We start from the raw sequence: 11,897 nt of genomic DNA, 5'->3' as shown, positions 1-11,897 counted from the left end.
TGATGAGATAAGGAACATTTTGGACAGTCACCACAAACACACAGCCAAAACACCCAAGGAGACAAAGTAATCTTCGTGACTGCTCGGCCAGGTCAATCCAAATGATCATTGACTACATTAGACAACAATAAGTGAAGGTCAGACTGAAGACAAAAACAAAAAACACAAGCATAAGCCTCAACAGGAACAGATCTGAGATCTAAAGGCCAAATACTTTAGGCTGTATGTGGATGAAAAATGTATGTGCTGTAAACTGAAATATCAAACTACTGTTGTTCTCCCAATTTAGTTCATTTGATACTGACTCCAAACCATGTTTTATTTGAATCCAAATAACAGCATGTGCCTTTCTAAGAAATACATCTTTAAGACAACAATATAAAAAAAAATGACATTGGTCCTTGCTGCATTAGAAATAAAATGGAAGTCCCCTTCAAATGAAAAAGTCTTTGTTTTTAAAGTCTTACACTCGCATTGTTGTGCATTATGTTCTTTTAAAAGATGGTCAATGTGGATCTTGGCACAACTACTTTATTTGCTTTGGGCCTAAACATATATCCATGGATCATGTACTTTGAGTGTATCTTGCAGGTATGATGCACATTTAATAAAAATAATTGCCTTAAAAGTACAAAAAGGAAACCTTCAAACCTGTACATTTTTTTGCCTCAACAACATAAATTTCAATGTGTACACACCTGAAGATATTTAGCGCTTGATTGAACTCCTTTTATGAAACCACAGCTCTGGATAGTTTGAACATTAGCCCTTTAGGGAATATCATACCTTGACCCAAAAACCATCATTTACAATATTTCTAAAAGTTGATATATGAACCAGCATTACATGAAATTGACACATTTTAATTAACAAACATTCAGGTGTTTCTGACAAAGATGTTAAAAATGCTCCAAAAGTTCTGCTACTTGAATGCTGAACGGATGCCAACGGTAAAACACACAAACACTCAAACAGCAACATAGGTATGTCAGCAGAGCAGCCATACGCACAGAAATGAGCGGGGTTATGAAGGGATCAGTATTAGAGCACACAGATTGTCGCCTTACTCTCTCGTTTCCTCACCTGAGATGAAGGTAGTAGACGAGTCTGGAGACCATTGTGTCTGTGTTTGCCTTCGTGCAGCTAAGCGGTCTTTAACAGAGCACGACCTGCTGGCCATGTGCTGCTGGGAGATGATGCTATAACACTCACACACTGTGAAAAGTGGATTAGCCAAAGAGGTCAATCAGATTCTGGTGCTCTTCCATCTGCCCCTCCCCACCTTTGATCCTCCATCATCTTACCCCCCTCCTCCAAATACCTCTGTCTGTCCAGTTACTACTCATCACTGTTTGTCCCGCCTGCTGCTGCACTTAGCTTAAATTCGGCTCCACTTACAACATACGAGCAATTTATGGTGCATGTGATGTTACCTCTAAGCCTCTAGACTTCCAACTATCTAGGTTTTATTATTGTTGTATTGTCAATAGTCAAATCTATGTTAAAGCTGTATTTGGAGTCTTTTCTGCTTTTGAACACTTGACTTAAATGTTTAAACTTTTAGGTAAATTTAAATGATATTTTCTTAAAGAGCAGTTTGCTGTTCTAGAGGCTGAGATTGTACAAGCCCGCCACCTGGTGTTTGTTCAGTGTGAAGCAGAAGGTCATTTATTTCACTCTGAATCAACACAGAAAAAAACATGCAAAAACACAAATCGGATCATCTACTTAATTATTATGTTAGTATAACGTTTAAAAATAGCCAGCTCAACGTGGCTCATTTGACCTTAAAGCTTAACCCTGATGAGAACTCATCAAATCTAAATCATCAACAACAAAGACAAAATATATTGAAAGTGTACCATCTTTTTTTATTTTCATTACCAAAGTGATGTGACCCTGTGTCAATATCCAACACTGTTAATGCAAATCTGCAAAGCATCTCCAAACAAAAACACAACTGCTGAGTGTCATTATTACCAAAACCTCGAACCAATTTTAAAGAACTCTTTTTTTTTTTTACATTATTCCTCTCATCACATTGCAAAAACGCCAAAGGATTAACATTGAGAGAAACATGCTCTTTTCTCCTTTATCTGCAACACACAAACATTGTATGAATAAGATCAGTCTGTCTGAAAAGCTTAGACGTACAACATGAACATTTTCATGAAAGTAACATATTAGTAAACTGGATGGGTATACCGCAGACAGATGTAGAAATGATCAGATATTAAAGGCGGGGGAAAGTTGGTGAGCAGGCTAGTTCTTACCTTTTTACTCATATTTGCAGCTTCACTTACTCCTCAGGTGTCTGAACATCTTAGAGTACAAGTCCTTTTGTTTGTCCAAGCTTTCTTTGTAGCACCTGAAACATGAAAAACACTGAGTGATTGTGTCCTGTGGTAGCTCTGCTAAGTTACACTGAAACAAAGTAAGAACACAGATTAAAAAGCCCAGACTGCAGTAAACTGACTCGATTCATTTTAAACTTCTTAAATGTGTGAAACCAAAGTTGTTCTTACGTTGCCACTTTCCTCAGCAGGTTGTTGATATCACTGTCAAAGGGTTTCTTTGCTTGGGCAGTAATGAGGCAATCCTGAGCGCTGTCGTACTCATGCAGCTCCAGATACGCCTGACGGGATGGAGATTGCATCATTTCAAATAATGGACTAATTGTTCTCTTGAGTGTGAACAATTACAAACATATTTAACCCGGGAGGGGAAGGAAAAGCTGACTACAGAGTGGCTTACAGGGTGTATAAAGTTAAAGAAGTATACTGTAGCTAAATGCTGAACCAAAATGTACTTCTTAAACACTCCTTATGTTCAGTGAACTCAAGCTAGAAGAAGTGTCAAACCTTTGCATCTGGCTCCAACTGTGCTGTTATCTCTATCACCCTTTGTTTCTGGCATCATCTCTCTATAGTGAGCTAATGAAAATACTTTAAAGTGCCGTTTGAATCATGCACTTAATAGTTCTGTAGAGCTTTTTCTGTCAGTTTGGGAACACATAAGCAAAATCTGACCTGTCCACATCGGAAAAGAGCCTTTGTGTTGTTGGAGTCTATCTCCAGGGCTTTGTTGCCGTATTTCAGGGCTTTGTGGGGGCTGTCCAAGCGAAGCTCAGTGAGAGAAAGGTTCAGATAGAAAAGAAGCAGAGCTTTATCTATCCTCTCCGTCTCTGCATCGCTCTGTGCGTCCCTGTTCCCCAGCAGCATCATTCCCTGTTTGCCAAAACACAAAATCTGGTAAAAACACATCTTCACCTTTACCTGTACACTTATTCACAGAAATGACTCGTCTTATCAGCTAGTAAACTGATATAAAAAATGTAAACCATGAAATTTTATTTTATTTTATTGACTGTTTACCTGTTTATAGCGATCTTTGGCATTGTCGTAGCGTCTCATGTTGAAGTAACGGTTGCCAAAACTGCGGACAGTGTTGACAACTTCAAGAAGAGTGGACAGAGGCACTGTGTTCTGCTCCTCCTAAAGAGAGAGGAGAAACAGGACTTAACATAAACAAAAAAACAAACAATGGCATAAAACAAAATCATAACAAACACACAGTTAAAAGTATTTTACATTTATGTTATATGTCTCAATTTTGTTTTGGTTATATTTTTTATATTTCCATAATACTTTCTTTATTCTAAATATTTCAGGACTGGTATCTTGATGCTGTCAAAAGTGTTCCTGAATGCATGTCAATAAGGCTATAAAATGAATATAATGTATTGGTTGTAGCTTCTGAAGTATTAAAGTGCTCCTGTAGTAGTACTAAATAACAACAGTGCACATACTGGACTCATTGAAATGAAGTCGTCCACTTGTCCTGAGTCGAGGAAATCGAGGATATGAACCTCATACAGAACTGTGGCAGCGGTGGGAATGAAGGGGGGACAGCCCATGTCCCCGTATGCATACTGAGGCTGGAAGAGGAAACGAGAGAACTCCCCTTTCTTCATGGTCAACAGACCCAGCTCCAGGCCCGCCAGTGTCACATCTGTTTGAACAATCATTACAGGTGAACAGATATATATAGAGGCAAAAGTACTTAAAAAGGGCAACGGGCAAGTCAAGATTGAATCACAGACCTCTCCCTAGCTTCATCATCTGGGGGTACTTGAGGTGCGTGGTAGTTTCAAAAGGGTGGTCGGAATACTCCAGAAAACCAGAGTAATGGACTGTGGGACGAAGAAAATAAGGAGAAGTTACGGCAGAACAAAAAAATGCACAAATAATTACTGCAGCAGGGGTTTTTAGAGCAAAAAAATGCAGTTAAATATACTCAATACTGAAGCATTGCGGGGAACTGGTGGGCCATCTCCATGCTGGATCACTTCTTTAAGGATCCCTCCGTCTCCCAAAACATCCTCCATCTGCTGTCGAAGCTGTTCAAAAGGACTCTATGGATTAAGGAACAAGAAATATCCTTGAAGACATTTCAATCAATTCAACTTGTTAGTAAATTCCTATGAATAATAAATCAATTCATTTGTTATGTACATCTGTTATCCTTAATTAAAACACAAGAATAAAGATAAACTAAATGTCCAGAGGAATGCTAGTTTCCCTCTCCTGGGGCTTTTTTAGAAGTTGTCAGAAACTGCCATGGGTTTTCCTGTTGTATGCATCCCATAATAATTAATACAACAGTGCAACATGGATTACTACATTTGAAATCTTAATTATATTTGACTAAAATCAGGAATATTTTATGTTAATGGAGTTAGTGCAAAATGTAATTAATGTCTGTTGATCATGAATCATTTCAACATACAGTGAATACATTAAAGTGTAAAATTTAACATGCAAAGTTTAACAAGGCATTAACACTCACTCACTAACAATCCTAGTTGAGTTAGCATGTTAGCACAATAAGCTATCCACCATGTAAACTTACCGGAGCGCCCAGCCGCTCGTCGGCGTGTATTAACCTCCTGATGCTGGATATCAACCCGTTTCCAGACATTTTTTTTTTTTGACGTACACGACCGTTTTATTTTCTTGTACGGTAACTGAAATTAAATATGTTGCCTTTCGATTTTTTTTTTGGCGCACAGTTTGTGTCGCTCAATTGAAAGTCAGATAGTTGACTTTGATGACGAGTGAGGCAACGTGGGCGGCCAGAAAACACTGCTATGGCAAGCAGTGTGAACATTTAGACCAGAGCAAACACACGTATCAGTGGGCCTACATTTTATAAGCATTTCTCCTTATAAGACTATATTCTCTCTTGTAAGAAATTGTATTTTGCAGGCCCATGGGCTAACCAAGTATATTCTCCTTATATCTAAAGTTATAAATCATTCTAACCTTCATGTAATTTTGGATATCTAAAATTTGAACTAGGCCTACAGCTGATATCAATTTAACTGTAGATATCTAAAATAGTAGGTCTGTCCTAGGAGTCTTCCCAGGACTTATTTTATGACGTTGTTGATATCTGAAGGCACAATTATGGATAGGAAGAATATCTGAAATTCTTATAGATTTTTTTTTTTACAGGCTAAATCAAATATAGCTATTAAATGTAAAAAAAAAAAAAAAAAAGGGCAACTAAAACCTTTTGATGATTAAATCTTCAATTGAATTTTGACTTGGCGAAAAAAAGTCTTCAAAATCTTGAAATACAATTTTATAATAGTAAGAATGTTAATTTGAATGTGTTTGTAATAGTCAGAGTACAGTTTTGACAAGGAGAAATGCTTTTATGGATATCTAATATATAATTATTGATAGTGTTTTGTTTAAATGTTATATTTGCTTACCAAGTACTCCTGTTTACTGACTAACACTGAACTCATCATACATTAAGATGCACCCAGTTTGATCAGCCTTTTTTGCATGAAGCAAGTCTTGATCAAAAACATGGATATGTCAAATTCTGTTTTTCATACATGACTTTGTGAGATATTGGAACAAGTGTTTTGATTGTAAATGGTGATGTTAAAGGTAAATGTTTGCATTAAAAGAGCGATTTTCTGATGCTACCATACATTATGCCAATTTACACATCTGTATTCACACACCTGCACACACCGATGGCTATGCCTCCAGGGAAACTCAAGGTTCAGTGTCTTACCCAAGGACACTGCAACATGTGGATGAAAGGATCTGAGGATCATACTACAGATTTTTCTATTACTTGACCAACATGTTCATTTGAATGTGTCTCCTCTGGAAAATAAGACAAGCTTTCCAGGGGAAAAAGCCACTGACACAGCATACACATTTAAAATACACAAGTACAAAAATAACTTTGCTTAAAGTATTTAATGTAGATATAATTTTAACTAATATATACAACAGGTATTCAAATCATCATGGATTTGTCAAGTTTCTTCGTTGCATCTAAACATGAAACCTGAAGAATCTATCTATTCAGGTAAAGCTCCAAAAGGATAAAGATTTGGAAGAACATTTTTGTCACAACACAGCACATATTTTTCTTTTTGTCTCAATAAGTTATTTCTATTTATCAAACTGCACTGTACACTAAGCACATTAAATTTCAAGCTAACACTGAAACTAAAAACATTCAACTCAACTTAAATATAAACACCATAGTTGTCTTTTTACTTGGTCATATTAAGCAGCCGTGCATACAGTCTTACAGAGAGCTACAGGTGTCATCTGTTGTAGAATTATCTTTGGCTTACAGCGTGAAGTTTGTAAAGAAACAATACAAAACGATATTAAAACTGTACAGATTTATAAAACATTGGAGTTATACAGACAGATTTGGGTCATTTGTACAAGGAGAGACCTGACTATGGGCTGATTAATAGAGTTATCTAGCAGAGAAACTGTTTTTATAGAAAATATACACTTTATAGATAGAATGAAGTTGCTCATGCTAATAGTTATGATGAACCTAGCTGTGCAATCTTTGAAAGTGAATCCAGCGGGTTTTATGAGATTAACAGTTAAGCCATTTAAAAGCTTTCCTCGTTGTGTTTGTTAGAAGTTCTGTAGTTCAGTAGGATAAACAAAGTTGCTTCTGAAGAGTTTGTAGGCCAGGAGCTGTCCTCCGAATATCATCATCACCAGGCCTGAAGCTGCAGAGAGACAGAGCCAACAAATATGAACAAAAGAGATCAATCAAACGTTTGAACACAAGGGAGGAATGAAGAGAGTGAGTTATAGTGAGGCCTCAAGGGAAAAAGGAATGTCTTGGCTTGGAAAGAAAAGGAGACAAGGAGGAATAGAGTGACATTGTCAACAACTCCAAACACGAGAGATTGAGAGAAAGTTGAACACAAAGAAAGTAAATCTTACCCAGAGCAATCCACCACTGTTCAGCTGAAGGGAAATCTGACATCACTGCAAAAAGACAGAAAACCCACCAGAACAAATGTACAAGTTAGAAGACAAAAAGAAGCCTGTTAAGGATGTTTTTTTCTTAGCTCGGGTCAATTTAGCAGCCAGAAATGAATGCTGGTCCTCTTCATTCTAAAGCAATTGATGGATAAAGTCTGTGTAAGAGTGCCTATACATCATTGAACTGAAGGCACTATCCAGTTATATAACCAGGCCTCCAAATCCAATCAGGAGTTCTGCTCTATCAATCTACTTTGTGTTTAATGTAATGTGTGTGCGTGTGTGTGTGTGTGTGTGTTTACCTGCTACAGTCATGGCGACATGCAGCAGTGTGACAGTTATGGCGTAATCCCAAACCCACTCCTCTACGATCCAGGCGAATACCAGCCCTCCCAAAACATAGGTGACTTCTGTAGAGATTACACCAACTGGAGGGAGGGACACAGAACATTTAACATGTGAAATCTGCAACCATTTGTATCTTCCTTTTTTTTCTTGAGGGCCTGAGTACATTCACACTCATTGGTATCACATCTAATCGTTCTGTATTGCAGAAAGAAAGAGAGATTGGACACAAAAAAGGAGATTATAGTTTTCTTTACATATTGGTTATGTTTATGCCAATGTTAAATTGACTTAAATGTTTTTATTAATCTCACATGAAAAATATTTTTTTTAAAAGCCCAACATGTTATTTTCATTGTCTTTTCCTTCCTTTAAATATTTCAGTTACTACAGATTTATTTATACCAGTGGCTCATTTTAAATAAACTTGGCATGTTTTGTGTAAATCTACTGGAATACAGTTTATAACTATCAAATTAGTGGAGTGATGAAAAAATTAAAAACATTCAGAGGTGCAAAGTAGAATGCATGAAAAGTAGCATAAAACCTAAAATTGAATACAAAAAAATATCTACATTGAAATCCTACTTCAGAACTTGGATTACAGGTACTTGTTAAATTCCACTATTACTCACCTAGGTATTTGGGGTTCTGCCATGACGGTTGTGCTGTGTAGTCGAACGGCGTCAACAAGCTGTTGATCTCATGAACCCTAGAGAGAAGCGAGAGGATGATAAAGATGTGCAAAGAAAATGACAGCAAAAGCAAAACATTGTAAGGAAAATCTGACTTCACAATATGTAACTCTTGAAGGTGTGTGTACCTGAGCAGTCCGATGCAGAGACTGACCGCGATGTAGTAGAGAGAGTAGAAGCACACCATACACATCAACAGATTCTGCAGGACAACCTGAGGAGGACAGAAGGAGGAGAAAGAGTCTGATCTGCTCTTGTAGTTTCAGCTGAATAAAATACTAGTGTGTATGCAGAACTTTTCTTAAAGCATTTTAACATAGTCATTTCATTTTTCTTCCTTTATAAGACTGCTGGGGAAAAGCTTAAATTACAACCAAAAGCCAATTTTAAGCAACAAAATCAATTAAGTATATGGGAGCCATAATCAATGAGTGCATGCAATTCTATGTTTGCATCCTCTTCAAAGTATTCCATCGACACACTGCGGGAGTAAAGAACCAGGCAAGACTATAAATACCAAGAGAAACATAAACCTTTCAATATGACAAGGAAACACTAAGGGTGGAGATATTTACTGGAAAGCATCATCATTATTTAATGCCTTGTGTGCCTCCCAAAGCAGCAGAAAATCTCCGCTCCCCTTCTCCGCTTTCTCCTTCATGATCCAGAAAATAAGTGCTCGTGATGACATAGGATAGCAGCAGACAGATTCTTGCTAAAGTCTCTATTCATAGATGATTAACTGCAGTACATACAGAAAAATGGGTTACAAGACACACCTCTGAAGAGAAATAAAAAGGTCCTTTCTACAGCTGACATTGAGACTTGTCAAACACAGGTGAAACTAATTACACTAATATAAGGCTGTGGCCCAGTGAGGTGCGCCGCTTCCAGAGCCTTGCATGATGGCTAACTGTACACCTTATTGAAATGGAGTTATCTTTAATAAAAGTTACACCTGTACTGTACCTGATGTGACAATCCAAACATCTACTATTACATACATCTACTGTTACTGCACAGTTCGGTCAAAGTAATATTTATTGGTCTGAGTGTTTTTTTCTGATACAGAGGGAACTACAACTTACTAACAATTATCTTAAAGATAAACCTATGTCTGTTTCAATTTTTGTGATTGCCCTTTGAGTCCAAAATAAAGAATATTGAATTCATTGCACTATAAAACCGAGAAAAGTGGCTTATCCTCAAATTGTAAGAGCTGGAATCACAGACACCTTGGCATTTTATAGCCAAGCGAGCAAGCTGGCTAGCATCGTTAATGGTTATTTAATCATGTTGATCCCGATTCAGCAGTTTGCCAAAATGTTTTGTGCAGACACATACCTGCAAATACTTTCACTTATGAATAATAATGCCAAACTAATAACCCTCCATCAGCTTTAAATGTTGTTTTTAGAACTTATTGAGGACTGTTAGCATGCTAATACTACATTAACAACATGAACATGGCAAAGTTTTGGTGCCTTACATTACCAAGTATTTTGTTTAAGTTTTAAAATAGAGTTAGTTCGGTCTAAGCACCAACATAGATTAGTTTATGTAAAGTTTAAGGTTTAGGTAAGAAAACGCAAGGCCTTAACGCAACATTGAGGTTAGAAGTATGACAGAACTATTTTTAGGGAACAAAACTGTGTGTACACACCAGATATCAAAAGTGCTGTCATTATTAAAATAATGTTAGCATGCTACATTAGCCTTAAGCTGCCCCCTAATGTAAGCATGCTAATATTCTCAAGTTAACTGTAGCTTAATGCTGCACATTTTAATTAGCCTACATTAGCCTTACAGAGCAGCTAGCATTGTCTTATTGCTTGACTAATGATTTAAACAAGTAATTAACTACAATAAGTCTCTAACATATTTAGAGGGTTGTCTGTTTGCATGACTTTGTCATTAGTGGAGATTTAGTTGATGGCGTGACAGTGCAATAACTGCCCTAGTTTAACCTCCTGTTGTTCTTTAGGCTATCTCTTCCACCTTATTTTCTCCACAGCATCAGATAAAAGTGACATTTAAAAGTAGGGAAGATTCAGGTCTATGCTCTGAGTGTACACATTTAAAGGATAATTGTAAAAAGCCTAATGTAGTCATGGGCCACATGTACTTTACTGTAACCTCCCATGTGTATTTTATTGTTGTTCACACAGAAATGAGAACGAAGGTGTGTCTGAAGGTAGGGAAGTGGCTGGCTGAGCTTTTGCTAATACTCTCAGAGGCTAAACACCTTGTCTAGCTGCTGGTTTGTTTGTCACATTCAGACAAGACTGTGCTGTAAAAAACATAAAACTGCTCCAGAAATCAGATTAGAGACTTCAAATGAATCCCTTCTGTCTGCAAAGCTTTAATTACAGAGAAGATGCTTGATATTTTATTGAGACATTAAACACCTCAAAAAACTATTAAGTCAGACAACAATTAAGACTGTAACGAGGATGCTATAATTGAAATGACAAAACAAATAGTCAGAAAAGCTCTCTTGACATACTGTACACATTACACCTAGATTTCTTTCAGACAGCCCTTAGCTCTCTATTCGAGCACACCATACATCACACAGCTTCCTTACCCAGGTGTCACTGGGTGTAGCCTTGAGGGAAAGGGGTCCATGGCGTTTTATGAGTGTGAATCCACAACAACGACAGCAGTAGTCCAACAACATGAATGGCCGCTGGTCTAAATGTGAGAATGTAGGCTACATGTGAGTGTTTGTGTGTGAGAGAGAGCATGTTAGGAAGGGAGGAGGGAGGGACGAACGGGTGGGATTAGAGAGAAATGAGATTACTACTAAGAAGTCTGAGTAAATCCTAAAAGGGATATAGGTTAATAAGAACATATAGTGCGTACCATAGTAAAGACAGGTAACTAACGCAAAATCACTGGAAGGACTCTTTGATATTTGGACTTGAAGTTGAGGCACAATGTTTATTTTTTATTACTTTAAGTTATCTCTTCTTCCTTTCTCTTGTGCTGATTAGTCTAAAAAAACACAACTGTCTTAATTCTGTATTGTTGTTCCTTTTCCCTCTTTTTTTTTTTTTTTTACCAGTTAGCGTCCCCTATAAGCTTTTTACCAATATCTATGTTCTTTATCCTTCTTTCCATTTTCCCATTTAACCTATTTTGTTTTCTCTCATCCCCTCTTCACATTCTGCATTTCTCCTCTCCCTTTCATGTTTTATTGTTGCTTCTCCTCACTCGAATGACATTTTTCAATATTTGCTGGCTTCGACTTCTGGATCAAGGATTTTCCTTCCTTTCTTCGTCTTTTGTGAGGGAGAACATCGCATCTTTAGGCTTCAGTCTGCAAGTGTGACAAAAATATGCATTTTGGAAAAGTCTCAAGGCACTTACAGGGATCTGATCTGATTTGATTTATCACTATTTTCACATTATCTTATAGACAAAATAATCACATAATAATAAATAATAAAAACCATTACAGTGAAATGAGCAGACTGGGTTCCTGATTCTAACACACACAAAAAACAATAAACATGTTTATTTA

The 11,897-nt window shown here is 37.1% G+C and overlaps 2 protein-coding genes across 4 annotated transcripts; both read right to left on the bottom strand.

Annotated features, from left to right (window-relative positions):
* Window positions 1-1,850: 1,850 nt before the first annotated feature.
* On the bottom strand, window positions 1,851-5,164 carry fkbp6 (FKBP prolyl isomerase 6). 2 transcript variants are annotated; one of them, XM_061052349.1, is made up of 9 exons: window positions 4,912-5,164; window positions 4,297-4,414; window positions 4,103-4,192; window positions 3,809-4,011; window positions 3,375-3,494; window positions 3,030-3,227; window positions 2,526-2,635; window positions 2,274-2,368; window positions 1,851-2,096 (listed from the first exon to the last, which is right to left on the bottom strand). In XM_061052349.1, exons 1-8 carry the CDS (start codon window positions 4,978-4,980, stop codon window positions 2,296-2,298), a joined length of 981 nt encoding a protein of 326 aa, XP_060908332.1. In that variant the 5' UTR covers window positions 4,981-5,164; the 3' UTR covers window positions 1,851-2,096; window positions 2,274-2,295. The 2 variants fall into 2 exon arrangements, with proteins under 2 accessions (XP_060908332.1, XP_060908333.1); XM_061052350.1 differs by having other exon boundaries at window positions 4,297-4,399.
* Window positions 5,165-6,269: 1,105 nt separating this feature from the next.
* tmem244 (transmembrane protein 244) lies at window positions 6,270-11,110 on the bottom strand. Of its 2 annotated transcripts, none has more exons than XM_061052345.1 (6): window positions 10,959-11,110; window positions 8,500-8,585; window positions 8,312-8,388; window positions 7,634-7,759; window positions 7,290-7,334; window positions 6,270-7,069 (listed from the first exon to the last, which is right to left on the bottom strand). In XM_061052345.1, exons 1-6 carry the CDS (start codon window positions 11,049-11,051, stop codon window positions 6,972-6,974), a joined length of 525 nt encoding a protein of 174 aa, XP_060908328.1. In that variant the 5' UTR covers window positions 11,052-11,110; the 3' UTR covers window positions 6,270-6,971. The 2 variants fall into 2 exon arrangements, with proteins under 2 accessions (XP_060908328.1, XP_060908326.1); XM_061052343.1 differs by having other exon boundaries at window positions 10,941-11,093.
* Between the last annotated feature and the right edge of the window lie 787 nt (window positions 11,111-11,897).

Source organism: Labrus mixtus, chromosome 12, assembly GCF_963584025.1.
Source record: "Labrus mixtus chromosome 12, fLabMix1.1, whole genome shotgun sequence".
Lineage (NCBI taxonomy): Eukaryota > Metazoa > Chordata > Actinopteri > Labriformes > Labridae > Labrus > Labrus mixtus.
The sequence above is the reverse complement of the archived record's forward strand: the minus strand, read 5'-3'. Positions and strand labels throughout refer to the sequence as shown.

Coding starts and splice junctions, on each gene's coding strand:
- fkbp6 (XM_061052349.1), bottom strand. CDS start 4,980: ATGTCTGGAAACGGGTTGATATCCAGCATCAGGAGGTTAATACACGCC. Junction 4,012..4,102: donor GATGATGAAGCTAGGGAGAG/GTCTGTGATTCA, acceptor TTGTTCAAACAG/ATGTGACACTGGCGGGCCTG. Junction 2,369..2,525: donor CTGCTGAGGAAAGTGGCAAC/GTAAGAACAACT, acceptor TTCATGTTTCAG/GTGCTACAAAGAAAGCTTGG.
- tmem244 (XM_061052343.1), bottom strand. CDS start 11,051: ATGTTGTTGGACTACTGCTGTCGTTGTTGTGGATTCACACTCATAAAA. Junction 8,586..10,940: donor GGGTAAGGAAGCTGTGTGAT/GTATGGTGTGCT, acceptor TGTCCTCCTCAG/GTTGTCCTGCAGAATCTGTT. Junction 8,389..8,499: donor CTCTGCATCGGACTGCTCAG/GTACACACACCT, acceptor GCTTCTCTCTAG/GGTTCATGAGATCAACAGCT.